The 18,884-nt window shown below is 40.4% G+C and overlaps 1 protein-coding gene across 1 annotated transcript in view; it reads right to left on the reverse strand.

Moving 5' to 3' along the window:
- Nucleotides 1-18,884, reverse strand: part of PPP1R1C (protein phosphatase 1 regulatory inhibitor subunit 1C) — a 94,179-nt gene that overhangs the window by 31,530 nt on the left and 43,765 nt on the right. Inside the window, exons 3-4 of the mRNA XM_030209869.1 lie at nucleotides 17,260-17,297; nucleotides 6,942-7,002 (exon numbers count right to left, since the gene is read on the reverse strand). Of these exons, the coding sequence (XP_030065729.1) occupies nucleotides 6,942-7,002; nucleotides 17,260-17,297 (99 nt within the window). The remainder of the gene's footprint in view (nucleotides 1-6,941; nucleotides 7,003-17,259; nucleotides 17,298-18,884) is intronic.

Raw genomic sequence — 18,884 nt, forward strand, 5'->3', positions numbered from 1 at the left:
AAGGGACTATAGAATATAAGTAGTTGGTGTGAATGGACAGGTTAAATATCTACTTTCAGATTCCACAGTTTTTTGGTTTTCTGTTTAACCACCAGAAACATTACTAAATAGTTGACAGAGCAGTTTGAAGAAACAAAACTATTATGATCCTCTATTTATTTTTGTGTTAATTTTATTTCTTAAAGAAATATGTGTTTGGATTTTTTTTTTAAATCTCCTTTCACTTAGCCACAACCTCTATTATGGATTGTTACTATCCAAAGGTACTATTTATATTTTCTTAACAATAAAAAATGAATAGCAAGAAATTATGTAGTTTTCCTGAATATCTACTTTTATATAGGGACATATTCAGTCTCTATTTAGTATGTTTTGAAACATATGGCACACAAAGGAAAATGAATGTAAGAAAATGAGACATGTCATTCAAGATTAGACCAAAGGTGGCTAATTCGGTTCAATACTACCTGGCTTGATCCTATAGAGTAGATCCATTCCTCAGTCTCAGGGTAGCCTTTTCTCCAAGTCTACCTGGCTCATAATGCTTTTTGGATGTTTCCTCCAGGAGCTGGTCTAACCCTCTTTTTACTCATCTAAACTAACTAGCTTCACCCCCCCTCCACTGACACATTCCATAACTCAGTTGGTGTATTTTTTTTTTTAATTTGTACCCCGCGTTTTTCCCCACTCTGGCAGGCTCAAGCAGCTTAGGTACTTATTTTGTACCTGGGGCAATGGAGGATTAAGTGACTTGCCCAGCATCACAAGGGAGCTGCCTGTGCCTGCAGTGGGAATTGAAACCCAGTTCCCCAGGACCAAAGTCCACCACTCTAACCACTAGGCCACTCCCTGATTTCTTTTAAACTGCAATGTTTGTTTCACAAGTAAACTATTTTTATATACCTGTTTCACACCACATATGATTTTATGGACCTCTATCATATCCCCTTTCAGTCAACAATTCCCCATGCTGAAGAGTATTAACCTGTTTGGTTTCCTTCATAGGGGAGCCTTCACTTTATCATTTTGTTACTCTCCTCTATACCTTAGCTCCATTCTATCTTTTTTTTTAGATGGGGCAATCAGAGCTGCACCATAGAGCGATGATATTCTCCATATTATTCTCCATTAATATTCTAATTACTTGTTTTGACCAATGAGGCATCTGAGCTCAGAATTTCGAAGTATTGGTCCACAATGTTTCCCAGGGTCTTTCCTTGGATGATGGTTCCCAATATGCAAATCCAGCATTGTGTACTCTAGTTAGTATTATTTTCCCCTGTGTACATCTCTTAACATAATATTTAATCTATTGTTTAGATAATCAGTCTCCAAGTCTCACAAGGTCTTCCTGCATCACTTTACAACCTGTCCATGTTTTAACAACTTTCCATGGAGCAGGGGGGAGTTTTCTTTTCTTACATCCATTCTTAGGAAGCCAGTCTATTATTCAATGCTGTATGGGACCATGAGGATAAAAACAGATTGATAGCTTATACTTATTCTCAGTTGATTAATAGCTTGCATCTTATTCTGGTCTGTTATATCAGTTTAAGTTTTCTGTAATAGTCATTGCTGCATCTCTCATGATTTGTTCTGTAGTATTACATCTTCTTCTGCTCCTAGATATTTAGGTGCACCTTCTAGTCCAGGCTCTTCTGTCAAAGAAGACATTTTTCAAATTATGAGATTCCAGAGGCATTGTGGGAAAAGCTCTGGAAAAAAAATCGTCTTCCCTGTCTACATCAGTCATTCAGCCATCCTATTTCATTGTGCATACAGCAATCTAGATGCCTCTGAAATAAATAAATTTTGTTCTGGCTCCATATATTGGACATTGTTTTTATATCAGATTGCAATGCCTGTAGCAGTTTACAGTGCTTGTGCCCTTAAGAAAGGCAGGAAGTGCCTTGGACTACAAAGCTTAGTCTTCTAACAGTGCTCTGTAATAGGCTTTTTCCTGAACACATGTCCCAGTTCCCTCTACCTTATGAGATTTTTCCTATTGGCTGGCCCATGTCCCTGTGTACGCTGGGCCATAGCCCACCCCTTCTCTCTCCATTGGGGTTGAAAGTGTGCCTGCTGCAGCTTTTCTAAGACTTGTAAGCTGACTTGTTGTGCCTTATTGCATACTCTGCCTTCAAGTTACTGTAAAATAACTAAGTTTTTACCAGTTTAAAAGTATTTACAACATCCACTCCTCAGCCAGTGCTGAAAGCTCCCAGTTTATCTCTGCAGTGAGAGAGAGAGAGAGCTGGTAGAGACAGACTGAAATCTGCAGGGAAGAGACTCTTGTCTCCAGAATTGTAAGTTATTTCCTTTTGTTTGAATTTGTATTAAAGAAGATTTTGGTTCAAGAGTTCTCACTCTTCACAGTGATGTTCTATACTCTGGTTAACTGCATGCTAATCTCCTGAGTAGAGAGAGCCTATCAGGACAGAACAAAGTAAGGGCCCTGCTTACTAAGCTATGCTAAGGGCATGCTAGCATTTTTAGCGTGCGCTAAACGCTAAAGACATCCATAGGAATATATGGGTGTCTCTAGCATTTAGCGCACGCTAATTTTTGCGCGTGCTAAAAATGCTAGCGTGCCTTAGTAAACAAGGCCTTTAGATAGAAATGGAGATAAGAAATGTACTTGTAAAGAAGCTGATGGAACTTTCTCCCATATGTTTTTTATTCTGTGTTTTTACAGTCATTTTGGTTCTTGATAAGGAGACAGATTTGTACCAGTCTGAATATAATAGAGACAATAATGCATAGGATTGTAATTTGGAAATCTCTTGCTCTGCAGATAGATTTACCTAAGGAACATCTTAAACCAATATTGTATATTGTAATCCTTAGTTTTAAATTTGGACATGTGGAATGCACTACCAAAGAGTGTGAAAACAATCCATGACCATCTAAACTTCAGGCGATCATTAAGGACCTATCTGTTTTGCAAGGTCTACCCTACTGACCCAACTTAAATGCCTCAACTCTGCAATGTATCAAAACCTTACATCGTATTGGACATTATATATTCCTTATTTCCTTGACCCTTATTGTACTTGTATACCCTAACCTTACCTGACCCTTATTTTATACTGTATTTGTTTAACATCTACTGGATCTGGCGATCGCCTGTACGGTATTATGTAAGCCACATTGAGCCTGCTAATGGGTGGGAAAATGTGGGATACAAATGTTACAAATAAATAAATTAATTAATTAATACTTAAGGATTGGAAAGACAGTACAAAGTTGAATATGAACTTTGTGGTGGAACATTGTTTGTTTTACTCAGAAATATGAAAGGGTTGCAGCTGAGAAGAAAGGAACATTGTCTAAATACATTAACATCTGGACATCTATAGATAATTTAGTTGCTAGAAATGTTTTATGTTTTTTTCCTTGAATAGTCAAATATTTGTTATATAGAAAATACAGCTTGTATTGAAATAAAACGTTTGTATTTTTATATAAAATTCAATAAAGAAGTTGAACTTGAAAACAAATATGCCATACGAGGTCAGTCCAGAGATCCCAGCAACCTATTTCTGACAGTGATCAGTCCTGGTCACAAGTACCTGGTGTAGCATGATATGAGAAATTTTCAGAGTTATTGATTTTGCTAGAATCAGATGCAAATATATATATATATATAAAATATATATATTGCAAAAACATCTTGGAGTAGTATCAGAAAAACTGGTCTGTAACAAAGGCTAGCTGGCTGGATACTTAAAAAGTCAATCACCAGACTTCCAAAGAACAAAAATCTGCATATTGACAGTAATCAAAAAAGTTGGATGAAACTCACAGACAATGACTCAGAGAATGAAAAGCCTATCTACCTACCTAATCTAACAAAAGAATGTCCATCTACTCCAGACAACAACTCTTTTAATCCTGTCAAATACCCTCTGAGTGTGTATCTACCAGCAGATGGCCAGCCAGGAACTCTTATGATATCATTAAATATGTGACCAGCTACCCTGCTCTATTTTCAAAAACCAAAAGGGAACCTACCCCTGAGTTTTCAATGGACCAAATACACCCCACCTGACTTCAACCTATGGTCCAACAAGAAATTATAAAACCCTGGAACATTCTCAGTCCACTCTCTCTGCTCCTCTCTGCTTCTTCCTGATCTGTACCACTCTGGACCTTCACTGAATCCTTGGGTCTTGCTAGACTTCACACAAATCCAAGCTACTTGTTCCCTGAAGGGGAGGGGATGCAATGGGGGCTTGTGCTGGAAGTTTATTTGACTCAAGCAGGTTCAAAAGCTGTGTGAAGCCTTGTTACTTGAACTGTGACAGTATAAAGTGGTTAGTGTTTTAGATCCAGCAAGAAACAGGAAATGCAAAGGTTTTCCCTTCTGCTGAAAGAAGCTGTGCTGGACTGAATAAACCCCAAGGATCCCGCTGTATCTGTCTTTTGCCTTTTGTCCAATACCAGGAGGGATGAGTGCTCTCTAAGTTTGATTATATAACAGGACTGCTGCAAGGACTTATTTTGGAAGATATTAGAGACTGTTTAAAAGCAGTCAAAATGCTCACGGATACTGGAGGAGAGAAATCTGTGGAAACAAAAGTGGCCTTGTGATTGAATCGTTGAGGGATAGTGGATGTCTTACAACCTGGTTTGGACACAGTTCTACTGACAGAATTTTATTTTCATAAAGAAGTTTGGTCACAATATTCACTTTATAATATATCATACTTGACCCCTGACGCAGGCGCTGTGCACCGAAACATGGCCCGTGTCGAGTCTATACTGGAATATTGATTTTGACAATTAAAGGAACTGTGTCCCATTTCTGAAGGCTCTTGGCGCTTTTTGTTGAATTTTGAACCTTGTTTTGTACTTTGAACCCTCTCTGCACTGTTTCAAATCTAAAATGAAACCAAGTGAAAATTGTGGCCTTACTACATAATTACTGGCACTTATGAGGGGTAGTTATCAAGCATCATAAGGGCACTAACCCATGTTATTTGCCCCTTAACATGTGTTAAAGGGCTCTATCACAGTGTTCTAATTTGACATTGTTTATGTCATTCCATATTATATAGTAATGAAATGGAAAACAAGCAAATGCATGTAAAGCAATTAAAGACTATGTGAATACCATAATGCAGTTTGTGGTGTGCACCGGATGCACACTGCAAACCGGGTTATAGCTGGTAAAATAACCCTTGCTAAAAGCTGAGGTTAGTTTACTGCCAAATACATCGTGTCCAAGCTGTGGTCCAATACTCCAGGGCTGCACATTAATGTGGCTGACACCATTAAGTAAAAGCAGTGCCCAGTGTGATCCCTCCAACCTGAAGGGTCCCCCTAGCAACCAGCCCCAACCTTAAAGCTCCCCCGTCCCCACCAGAAGACCTGCCCCAGGCATTCTCCACCCCCAAGGCCTTCCTTCCACCCTCTCAAAGGCCCCCTTCCTCCAGACCTACCTTAGTCAAATCCTTGGTATCTAGAGGTCTGGGCAGTAGTGATTCCCCAGTCACTCTGTCCTTGCAGGTGTCATCATCCAAAATGCCCTTATATGGAAGCATTACCTCTATCATAATATAAAGACACTACAACTACGAGCTGATGGAACCATCTTGAGTAGCACCAGAAAGGGCAGGAGGATCTGAGTATCACTCCTGTCCAGTCCACTAGACACTAGAGGCCTTCTGAAAGGTGTTGAGAAAGTCTTGGGGGTGGGGGGTCTTCTCATGGAGGAAGGGAAGTTTCAGGGTGGGGATTAGACGCTAGGAGGTGTCTGGATGGTGCAATACTATGGGGATGGACTTGATTTGGAAGGGTTGTTAGAATTGGTTTGGGTTCTATGGCTACTGCTTTCACTTAATGGTGCTTGCCCCTTTAACATGCTGCCTGGGAGCATCAGGCCATGGTTGGCTGCCTGATGCTCTCAGGATGATCAACAACACTGTTTGTGAACTGGCTTACAAGCAGCATTATTCATTTACCATATGAGTGAGCAATCTCGCAGTACTGAGATACTGCAGTTTGGTGATTCTTATGAAAAATCAATGTGCAGGTGAAAGTCCATCTCTTACCACACCGTGAGAACATCCCCCTTTAAACATGTAGGTTTGTAAAATGGAGCAGTTACACATGAAAGTGACACTACTTACATATGGAAGTTGCAAAAGCATCTCTTCCATGTCTAAATGCCAATGCCTCCAGGTGGAACAGCTGGGTTCATACCATTCTTTTTAGTATCTTTGAAAATGGCTGCTTCCACTGCACAAGCTGGCAAATATACATGCATTCCTGCAGGTGTTTTAGAAAAGACTCTGTGTCAACTGATTCTTTTCCAAAATACCACTGGAATTGAGAATGTCCTGACCCTAAGTAAAATGGGGCTCCATGTATTGAGCCTAAATACATTAAAAACTTATGTCATACCACATCTGCCATTATATAATAATTGTTGATTAAGTTTACAGTAAAATTTTGTGTATTGCAAGGAGAGAAAAGCAGAGAAATAAGTATTATTTTTATTGTTTGTTTTCTTTAAAAATGAAAATCCCAACGGTTGAAAAACTTCAGCATGCTTTGAAAATTAGTGCCGTAGCTCTGTCTACAAAACTATCTTGCCAAAGGCTTTGTGTTATCACAAAGCAAGCAGTGAAGAAAACAATGTTCTGAAGTGAAAACAGAATCGTCTGTTACCACAAATACAACCCGAGCAGATCGGGAAATTACAGGTCACTTCATACGAGAAGATATTTCAAGGGCGTTTTGCTCTCAATTAAATAAAAGCTTGAGGTGAGAATTCCAACAAACCAAAGACACTCTAGCAATTTGTTTGTTATCTATTAGCAAACATGTTCAATTCACAATTTACGCTTGTAGGCTGGTCTTTAAAGAGAGCACAGAGTTAGTTGAGACAGAGACATGCATTAATTGAGCAGAATAAGACAGTACCTGAACAGTACCTTTCATGGAGGGTGGTGTGTACACACTCTGCTTCCTTTGCTTAGGAGATGCATTCTGTGACTAAGAATAATAAAAAGGAATTATGCTTAAACAAACACTGTTGGTTTACACTGCAATATGTAAGAACATAAGAATAGCCATACTGGATCAGACCAATGGTCCATCTAGCCCAGTACTTCCAATCCAGCACTGGCCAATCCTGGTCACAAGTACCTGGCAAAAACCCAATTAGTATCAACATTCCATGCTACCAATCCACTACTACTACTGCTAATGATCATTTCTGTAGTTCATACTAGACTTCCACAGTGCTGTACACATTATATACAGGTTCTTTCTCTGTCCCTAGGGGACTCACAATCTAAGTTTTTTTGTACCTAGGGCAATGGAGGGTTAGGGGCAGTGGTGTAGCAAGGAGGGCTGCCACCCAGGGCGGTTCGCCGTTGAACCCCCCCCCCCCCTGGGTGCAGCACGATGACATCTCCCCCTTCGGCACATCAACACCCCCCGACCCAGTGCCTACCCTCCTCACTCCGTCCAACCAGCTCCCGCACCCTACCTTTAAAGAAATCTCAGAAAGCCGTGGCGAGGCGAGGCGCAAAAACACCTCGCGTCTGCATGTAAAGAAGTGTGGGTCGTCTCATCGGGCCTTCCCTCACTCTGTCTGTCCCGCCCTTGTGTAAATAGGAAGTTGCGTCAGCAGAGGGTGGGACAGAGTGAGGGAAGGCTCGATGAGACGATCCACACTTCTTTTACATGCAGGTGCGAGACACTGCGCCTTGCCTCGCCAAGGCTTCTGAGATTTCTTTAAAGGTAGGTGTGCGGGAGCTGGTTAGACAGAGCTGAGGGTAGGCACTGGGTCTGGGGGTGTTGATTGCGCCGAGGGGGGGGTGTCATCGTGCTGCACCCATGGGGGAGCTGGCAGGGAGCACCCCCTTGAGCTGACACCTGGGGCGGACCGCCCCCGCCCCCCCTTGCTACGCCACTGGTTAGGGGTCCTTTTACAAAGGTGCGCTGAAAAATGGCTTGCGGTAGTGTAGGCACGGGTTTTTTAGCGCTTCTGTATGAAGGCCTTTTTTTCTTTTGCCAAAAATCGATGTGCAGCAAAATGAAAATTGCCACGCGTCCATTTAGGGTCGGAGACCTTACTGCCAGCCATTGACCTAGCGGTAAAGACTCACACGGTAACCAGGTGGTAATGACCTACATCGACAAATGCCACTTGGCGTGCATCTGTTACGCGCGTCCAAAAGTAAAAAAAAATTTCAAACGCGTGCCAAAGATGAAATTACCACAAGAGCAGTAACTCCATTTTGGCGCATGTAGACACTTACGCAGCTTAGTAAAAGGCCCCTAAGTGACTTGCCCAAGGTCACAAGGAGCTGCAGTGGGAATTGAATCCAGGTTGTCAAGATCAAAGTCTGCTGCACTAACCGTTAGGCTACCCCTCCACTCCTGGGGCAAGCAGTTGTTTCCCCTATGTCCATCCCCCTTGTCAGACAACTACCTGAGGATAATTGTTTTCTGAGAGGATTTTGATTTGTATTTTATCTTTTTCTCAATAACCCAGTATTTTATAACTTGTGAACTTTCAGTTTCTCTGCTGCAGATCCAGCAGAATTTGATCTTGTGGATAATAATCTCTAATTGACCTTATATGTGTCATGCATGTGACTGTGACTATTCTGTAAATGATCCTCTTCATATAATGATTGTTGCTATTAAAACTGTATGTTTTTAAGGTTGAACTATATTCTAGAACAAAAATTCTACTTAAAATAAATAATTTATGTGCCTCTAAGTTCCTCCGTATAGAATGTGCACTCCTTTTCTATTCTTTCCAATTATTTCCTGAAGGATTTCAGTAACTTCTTTTTAGCTGGTTTGAACCATATGTAAGTTAGAGAACAATGGGATAACCATTACCTACAAAAGTGGAATGGGAAATAGCACAATAAAATTAAATGCACAATTCAGAATCTCATATGTAAGGATGGAGGGGAAATAGATACCCAAAGGAAATGCACACACACATCCAAGGACAGGAAGGAAGAAAGACACATACACACTATACTATTAATATAAATATGGACTGTTTTCAGATTTATTCCTATTGATCTCCGTAGCTGAATTTTTTTCTTAGTTTTTACTTTCAGAGCAGAGTCACAGAACTTCCAACTGTGTTCGATACAGACCTGCCAAGTCTCCTGCATTCATCTGGAGACTCCCACTTTCATGAGTCATCTCCCACATGCCCGCTGTCGTTAAGCAGCCTCCCCTTCCATCGACAGAAGGAGATGCATTAAGAAGATGCCATCTCCTGCTCCCACAGGGCCAGTCTCATGAAAAGAGTTGCAAAGTATCACAGCTCTTATCTTGAGACTGTCCCAAGGCAGGAGGTGATGTTTTATTAAAGAATCTCCTGCTGCCTGAGAGAGAGGCAGCTTGTTGGTGCCACGGCTGAGGTCTGCTAGGGGGTGGAGCCAGGAGGTAGAATGGAAGGGTCTGGGAGTGTAACTGGGTAGAGCTGGGGCATGACTGGGTGGGTGAAATGGGGTAGGGTTGAGGACATGGCTTATAATCTCCCTCTGAAAGATCTGGGCCCTTAGCAGCTCTGAAGATAATACCTAAGACTTGGCATACATGAAATGATGTGACGAAGGAGAAAGTGGGAAAAGGACCAATAAATAAATAAATCCACTTAAGCATAAGATTGTCCTTCTTGTCTCTCACCAAAAATGGTGTCCCTCAGCCCTTCCATTTTTTCTCTAACAAGACATTAACCCCCCTGTTTACAAAGCCGTGCTAGTGAATGGGCTGTGTCAGCATTAGCGTGGCTTTGTAAACACGGGAGAAAGACTCAAGTGCTGAAAAATATCATTATCGTACAAATCAACACATCATATCTATTTAATAATGATTAGAAAAACACTGAAATTCATGTTGGATAATGGATGGCAGATGGCAGTGAGAGAGTTAAGGACATGAAAGCTGGGGGAAATACTCTGTGGCTGCCCCCTTCCCTTGGTGCCCTAAGCACTTGTTTATTTTGCATAATGGTTTTCTCAGCCCCATTAAAGTGGATGAGGGAAGCAAAGCCAGATGAGGTGGCACAATGGTTATCTGGGATTGAGGGGAGGGAGGGAGGGAATTTGCTGAAAGTGAAAGAAAAAGCACTTTCAGCAAGATTCCTTTCTTGCTATGTCTCAGAGAAAGTAGACAGAGATTCACAAGTATGATAGGAAAGTTAAACATTACTAGTTAGTAAATGTATGAGAGAAAGTGTTCTGCTTTGACACTCAAGTTTACATTGTGCTAATAACTACGACCTGGCTTTGCTACTGAGAGTAGGAAAACACCTGCACTAATAGTTACAGCAAAGGTACAGACTAGAGAAAGAGAGATTGCATCCATGCAGTAGCATAACACTCTGTATCCAGTGAATGAAAAAAAAAGGACTTTATTCAGTGTCAGAGGCAGCATGATACGTTTGAGAGATCACTTATTGCTCCTTTGTGTGATAGTATACTACATCATTACTGTGATTCAAAGATACCTGAAAAAAGGCAACTGGTCTTAGTGGCCTACTACCTGTTTGTGTCTGCACTTGGGCATACAAACATTTTTAACATATAAAGTTCTTACTTGTGATCAACTTCCTTTTTTAAAGAAATTCCTTATTTATAAAATTAAAGAAGACTGAGTCTCATTTGCTCTTCCGAGGCCCTGCCAATAACATTTTACATTGTTATACAGGAACAAGTTTACAACTTCATCACAAGCAAACATAAACTCTTGTAGAAAAATGCACCCCTACCCCTACTCCCCAAATCCAAAAAAAAAAAAATCAAGCCTCTTCCCCCATTCTTCCTCTGTAATAACTCTGCCAAGATTTTGCGCCCACCCTGCCATATATGCTGCCTTTCCAGATGGTCACACTAAAAAGAATGAAAAAATTATTGAACAGACTCTCCTAGTACTCTTAAACTGAAAAAGAACTCTTCAAACTGTGATCTCTGTACCTTAAGCTTTGAATATATTCTCTCCCTCATGATAGAATTTTTAATTGAAGATAGGTAAATAATTCTTCAAAATTCCTATGGGCTTCAACATTGAGATCTGTAAAATGTATAAGGTACCATCAGTCCATATGAATTGTCCTAATCTACCCAGATGCTTGCTTTCCCAATTCTTATAAGATAGTCCCTCAATCCCAGGAATGTATTTCTTATTGTCTCTAATAGGCATGAGTCATAAATATTGTTTCTCTTGGAATAAAATATTCCCTACACCTTTCCAGATCCATAGAGTTTAGGACATACAAGGATTTATAGTCTTGCCCTCCCATCTTAAATCCTTTGGAAGCCAACATATTCCCATAGTGGTGTGTCCCTCAAAGATTCCTATTTAAATCACACCCACATTTTCATAGACATCCTTGCTTTCCAATCAACCACTCTAACATAATGCACTGTAAAGTATTGCCATAAATTAAATACCGCTAATCCTCCTTGCTCTTTGCTAAGAAATAATGCTGCTCTTGATACCATAGGAGGTCTTCTCTGCCAGATGTAATCAAAAATGTCTTTCCAAAATAACTTAAAGAATGTAGAGGCACCATAACCGGCAGAGTCAGAAATAATTATAAGAGTCTGGGCAATAAAGTCATCTTGACTGCAGCAACCCTGCCCAACCAAGACAAGTGTAACAATTTTGTCAGGTAATTTTTTGAAGATAGATATATGCTATTGTAATCCAAATGATCCTGTAAAGATTGTTGGATAATCCAGTCCCAAATATATACAAGCCCATTTAAAGGGAAAAGCCTCTTTCATTACCTCCTCTTCCATGACATCCAGATCACTTCCTAAAAACAATTCTTCACCATGTTTTCATCCATCAATAAATCTAACTCTAATCAACTTCTGTAATACAGTTAGATCATAAAGAGGGGCATAATCAAAAGGGACGCCCAAGTTTTGTTGAGGACGTCCTCGCAAAATGATGGAGGGGCGGGGAAACCCGTATTTTTGAAAAAGATAGACGTCCATCTTTCGTTTTGATAATACGGTTGGGGACGCCCAAATCTTGAAATTTTGGTCATCCTTAGATATGGTCGTCCCTAGACTTGGTCGTTTCTGATTTTCGGCTATACTGGAAACCAAGGACGCCCATCTCAAAAACAACCAAATGCAAGCCCTTTGGTCATAGGAGGAGCCAGCATGTATAGTGCACTGGTCCCCCTGACATGCCAGGACACCAACTGGGCACCCTAGGGGGCACTGCAGTGGACTTCATAAATTGCTCCCAGGAACATAGCTCCCTTTCCTTGTGTGCTGAGCCCCCCACCCCCCCAAAACCCACTATCCACAACTGTACACCACTACCATAGCCCTTACAGGTGAAAGGGGGCACCTAGATGTGGGTACAGTGAGTTTGTGGTGGGTTTTGGAGGTCTCGCTGTTTCCTCCACAGACTTAACAGGTGGGGGGGATGGGCCTGGGTCCACCTGTCTGAATTGCACTGCACCCACTAAAACTGCTCCAGGGACCTGTATACTGCTGTCATGGACCTGAGTATGACATCTGAGGCTGGCGTAGAGGCTGGCAATCAATATTTTGAAAGATATTTTTTGAGGGTGGGAGGGGGTTAGTGACCACTGGGGGAGTAAAGGGAGGTCATCCTCAATTCTCTCCGGTGGTCATCTGGTCATTTTGGGCACCTTTTTGTGCCTTGGTCGTAAGAAAAACACGACCAGGTAAAGTCATCCAAGTGCTTGTCAGGGACACCCTTATTTTTCCATTATGGGTCGAGGACCTCCATGTGTTAGGCACGCCCAAGTCCCACCTTCACTACACCTCCGATACGCCCCCTTGAACTTTGGCCGTCCCTGCAACGGAAAGCAGTTGGGGACGTCCGAAATTGGCTTTCAATTATACCGATTTGGACAACCCTTTGAGAAGGACGCTCATCTTCCGATTTGTGTCGAAAGATGGGCGTCCTTCTCTTTCAAAAATGAGCCCAAAAGTGTCATCTTTGACAGCTCTTTGCCTTTTGTTCCTCATTATTCATTTCTTGAACTAGAAGTTTTCTATGCAATTCAGCAGATCAGATCTATTAAATAATTCCTGGACAATGCAGCTCTTAACACATTGATGCATGTTTTGGTTTTAAACCATTTGGACTATTTCAATTCTGTCCTGACTGGTTTATCTTAATACACTTTGAGACATTTACCACTACTCCAGAATACTGTGGTAAGGTTGATTTACAACACCAATTGTTTTGACCATGTGACTCCATTGTTAATTGAGCAACACTGGCTACCATGATCTAGTAGAATATAGATACGATTGTCATTTATTTATTTAAATACTTATTACTCACAGTCTCACACTATCCAACCATTCTAGGCAGGGTACAAAATGAAAACATGCACAATAAAATAAACAATACTAACTAAATAAATCAATAGATATTTAAAATAAAAGGACTGTTACCCTATATTGTCTAAAAATGACAAGTGCTGATGATATTCTTGACAGATTTAAACTTCAAGTCCAAAATGTATACATCATGTTGCAAAAGAATGAGTAAATAAAAAAATCTTCAATTGTTTCCAAGTGTGATAACACTGGGATAGTCCATAAATCAAAAGGTAATGTGTTCCACAGCTCCTTCAACATATAGAGGGGCATTTTTTATAGAACGTCTAAATCAGAATTTGGACATTTTACAAAAACATCCAAATTCTGAACAGGAAAGAAGGCCATTTTCAAAAAAGACAGACGTCTTTCTTTTGTGTTCCAAAAATGCTATAACAAGTAACGGGGAGGTAGAAGCCTGGGTCCACCTGTCTGCAATGCACTGCACCACTACTACACTACTCCAGGGACCTGCATGCTATTCTAATTGACCTGAGTATAACATCTGATGCTGGCATAGAGGCTGGCAAGTAATATTTTTAATCACATTTTTGGGGGCTTGGAGGGGGGTAATGTTCTATTGTGGATTAAAAACTGGTTAAAAGACAGAAAACAGAGAGTAGGGCTAAATGGTCAGTATTCTCAATGGAGAAGGGTAATTAGTGGGGTTCCCCAGGGGTCTGTGCTTGGATCGCTGCTTTTCAACATATTTATAAATGACCTAGAGATGGGAGTAACTAGTCAAGTAATAAATTTACTGATGATACAAAGTTATTCAAAGTCGTTAAATTGCGGGAGGATTGTGAAGAATTACAAGAGGACCTTCTGAGACTGGGTGTCAAAATGGCAGATGACATTTAATGTGAGCAAGTGAAAAGTGATGCATGTGGGAAAGAGGAACCCGAATTATAGCTACGTCATGCAAGGTTCCACGTTAGGAGTCACGGACCAAGAAAGGGATCTAGGTGTCGCCGTTGATGATACGTTGAAACCTTCTGCTCAGTGTGCTGCTGCGACTAAGAAAGCAAATAGAATGTTAGGTATTATTAGGAAAGGAATGGAAACCAAAAATGAGGATGTTATAATGCCTTTGTATCGCTCCATGGTGCGACTGCACCTCGAATATTGTGTTCAATTCTGGTCGCCGCACCTCAAAAAAGATCTAGTGGAATTAGTAAAGGTGCAGAGAAGGGTGACAAAAATGATAAAGGGGATGGGACGACTTCCCTATGAGGAAAGGCTAAAGCAGCTAGGGCTCTTCAGCTTGGAGAAAGGGTGGCTGAGGGGAGATATGATAGAGGTCTATAAAATAATGAGTGGAGTTGAATGGGTAGATGTGAAGCGTCTGTTTATGCGTTCAAAAATACTAGGACTAAGGGGCATGCGATGAAGCTACAAAGTAATAAATTTAAAACGAATTGGAGAAAATTTTTCTTCACTCAACGTGTAATTAAACTCTGTAATTCATTGCCAAAGAATGTGGTAAAGGCGGTTAGCTTAGCAGAGTTTTAAAAAGGTTTGGACGGCTTCCTAAAGGAAAAGTCCATAGACCATTATTAAATTGGACTTGGGAAAAATCCACTATTTCTGGGATAAGCACTATAAAATGTTTTGTATTTTTTGGGGATCTTGCCAGGTATTTGTGACCTGGATTGGCCACTGTTGGAAGCAGGATGCTGGGCTCGATGGACCTTTGGTCTGTCCCAATATGGCAATACTTATGTACTTATATGTACTTATGACCACTGGGGGAGTAAGGGGAGGTGATCCTCGATTCCCTCCAGGGGTCATCTGGTCATTTGGGGCACCTCTTGTGAGGAGTAGCCTAGTGGCTAGTGCAGCAGACCTTGATCCTGGGGAAGTGAGTTCAAATCCCACTGCAGCTATTTGTTATAAAAACAGGTCTATCTCAAAAATGTCTAAGTTTTAGTCTTGGACATCTTTGTTTTGTTCCATTATTGCTGAAAGACGTCCAAGTCTTAGGAATGCCCAAGTCCTTCCTTGATCACGCCCCCTTGATTTAGATGTCCTTCTGATGGACTTCAGAGAAAAACATCTAAAAAGAGGTTTTGAAAATACTGATTTGGATGTTTTTGTGAGATAAATGTCCAAATGCAGACATGTCACTTTTTGGACGTTTTTCTCTTTTGAAAATAAGCCTGAGAGTATCACAAAAAGGATGATATATTAAGTAACAGTTAAGCATAAGCTGTGGGAAAGTCTGTGGAAGCAAAGATAGATTGCCAGCATTAATGGTGCATCATCGTTCAATGCGTTATGAATCAAGCATAATCTGTACAATTTTGCACTAACTGCAGACCATGAATACATTTCTTCAGTGCCTCCAGACAGGCTGATACAAATTGTCATCCAGTCAACTCATAATTAATGCCTTGGCAACTGCCTGGTGAGAACTGCTTATTTCATGAACATTAATGAATCCAAATAAATCAAGGTATGGTGATCTGAAACTGAGTAAACTGAATGCTGTGGTTGTACCACAAAAAGGCAGCATATCAGGAACTGAAATTTGTTGGGTGGTGCATCCCTAGAATTATTTTATAGTGCTACAATCATATACCTGGTAGCACTATGAAAAAATTATAATAGCTCAAAGCAAAAATGAGTTTTATGACCACAGAAGGTAGATGGGAAGCATCAGTCACGCCTGGGCTATCATCAATATTCTTGGCCACATCAAGTGGTTCATAAAAGCTGGTTGAGTCCTGCACATCAGGATGAGCTCCTCATGAGAGCAATAATAAACACCAGCAGACATGCATATTAGTACAATTCCAGTAAATGTCAATCAAGGGCTGAAACATTCTGACTCAGTCCCATTTAGGAATTTTCTGTTTCTGGATGTTGATAGTAATGTCTGATTTATTATCATGATGAAAAGAAGTGATAGATTTGAGTTCATGTGCAACCTGCAGATCATATTCTCCAACCCAATCTGGTTTTGTGTGATTTAGGGTAGGAGTGGGGCAGTTGGGCAAAAACTGCCTATGTTAACCTGTAAGTTCTGGAAAACAACCCAGCCCAAATTAATCAATGCATGAATATTTATAGCAACAGGTATTGCCTTAACCAAAAGAGTAATATGTAGATGTACATCTAGGGGAACAAAGAAGGAGAAAAGATTTAGGGGTCCTTTTATTAAGGTGCACTGAAAAATGGACTGCGGTAGTGTAGGCGTGGGTTTTGGGTGCACACAGAATCATTTTCAGCGCACCTTTAAAAAAGGCCTTTTTTTATTTTTGCCAAAAATGGATGTGCGGCAAAATGAAAATTGCCGGGCATCCATTTTGGGTCTGAGATCGTACCGCCAGCCATTGACCTAGCGGTAAAGTGTTATGTAGTAACTGGGCGGTAATGGCCTATGCACGCCAAATGCCATTTGGCGCGCGTCTGATATGCGCGGCAGAAAATAAAACATTTTTTTGGACACACACTAAAAATGAAATTACCACAAGAGCCATGTGGTAGCTCCATTTTGGTGCATGTTTGGCGCGTGTAGATGCTTACGCAGTTTAGTAAAAGGGCCCCTTAAATTGTTGTATTTGCTTTCAACTTCATACTGGCATTACATTTGCAAAGAATTTTCCAACACACAGCCTCACCTATATCAAGGAGGGCTGTTTGCATTCTTTAGCCAAGAATGCTATAGAGATGGACAGGCTGAACAGATTAAAAAAGGAAAATAACTGAATAAGGTAGGCATCCATCTTACTGTTCTTTTTCAGTAGAGCTTATTCAAGTCAGAAAGCTTTGTCCAAGAAATTGAGCATGGGTAGATGCAGGGATTTTATTTTCATTACATTTCAGAGCAGGCGAGAAACTTCTTAAGATCACCAGAAAAAAAAAAAAAAGGGAATCCCCAGTAACGTACCTCTCCTTGTGAGCTGATCACTATCTTCTCATCTATTTCTGTATGAGAAAAAAAAAGAACAAAGTTAGAAAAAGAGGAAGCAGAAAATATTCCAGTTGTGTTCCATCCTTTGTTAATATTCTCTAAACATGCCTGTGGCTGTAGACACACTGGCTCAAAGAGCTTTGAAATTGATTTTTTTTTCCTTTCTATTTCACTAACCATTGTTTGGAACAGAAAATTAGATAATTGTTACATTGCCGGCCCAACTCAATTTTCGCTACACTCAGTCTGCATTTTTATAGATCTCTGTCATGGAACCATGGATACTGGTGGGATTTATGAAAGAGGAAAAGTATCCCATTTTGCTGTTGTTGGTTCTACAGTAAGAAAGTATGACATAAAAGGAAAGAAAATGATGAAATTAAACTTACCATAGTCAATGTTATACCAGCATAAGTGCACTCAGTAGCCAAACTGGTCTTTCTTTCCCTCCCTCTCCTCCACTCTTGCAATGTTGGAAGTGTAAACCACCTTGCTTCTATTTGACCAAAAGATGGTCATGCAAATCTGTCAGTCAGTGAAACTAAGTATGTACAATAGTGAGACAGACCAGCCCAGCACCCTGTGTTTGTCAGTGGATAAACCAGGTCACAAATATGAGACAGGATCCCAAAGAACTGATCCGTTTCTTGTTGCTCACTCCCAGGATTAAACAGTGAATTTTCCAAGTCTACCTGACTGATAATTATTTGGGGATTTTTTTCCCTCCAGAAACTTGTATAACCCTTTTTTCAACCCAACTATGAAAATGTACCTTGACTACTTCTGCTAGCAAAATCTATCGGCTCTGTGGCGAGGTGAAAGGTGTGAAAGAGGGAGTTCCTTAGTAGGAATTATGGGTTTAAGTGTGAATGAATGACAGGGATATGTTCTATTAAATAAAGGAATTGGAAATATTGAACAAGAGTACGTTATTGATGTATGATACAAGATATTAGTCTAAGATATTGTAGTTTTCCCCTTTAGTAAATAGTATTCTTTGGTTACTACCATGAAATTTCAAGTTTCAAAGTTGTATTAAGATTGTATTAAGTACATCAATAGATAGATAAGCTTATGAGACTAGGCATGCTGTTTTCCAAGAAAATAGTGAAAAGCAATATTATAACATTTATCAAATGAAACTTGTAATTAAGCAAATTTAATTTTCTACGTTTGATTTCTCATACCAGCAGCCGCATCTTTACCATAATTTGATTCCAGCTATATATTTTTCACATGCAAAAATATTCAGTTCCAAAGCTCTGGATTAAGGTAAGTAGAGATTAGTAATCACCGAGGATGACACAGCCTTGTGGAACCACACAGTTCTCCTTAACCGTTTATACGACATTGGCTTGACCGATAATATGCATAATTGGTTCTCATCATATTTGGCAGATAGGAAATATGTAGTTCACTCCAACAGCAATCATCTGCTTCATACATGCTTGCTTCCGGAGTACCCCAAGGTTCAATACTTTCCACAATACTGCTTAACGTTTTTCTTGCCCCTTCCTCACTAAAGCCCAGTCCCTCGACCTTACTATGTTCATGTATGCTGATGACATCCAGATTCTCTGTCCATTAAACCCCTCTGACCA

The sequence above is a fragment of the Microcaecilia unicolor genome, chromosome 7 (assembly GCF_901765095.1).
Source record: "Microcaecilia unicolor chromosome 7, aMicUni1.1, whole genome shotgun sequence".
In the NCBI taxonomy this organism is placed as follows: domain Eukaryota; kingdom Metazoa; phylum Chordata; class Amphibia; order Gymnophiona; family Siphonopidae; genus Microcaecilia; species Microcaecilia unicolor.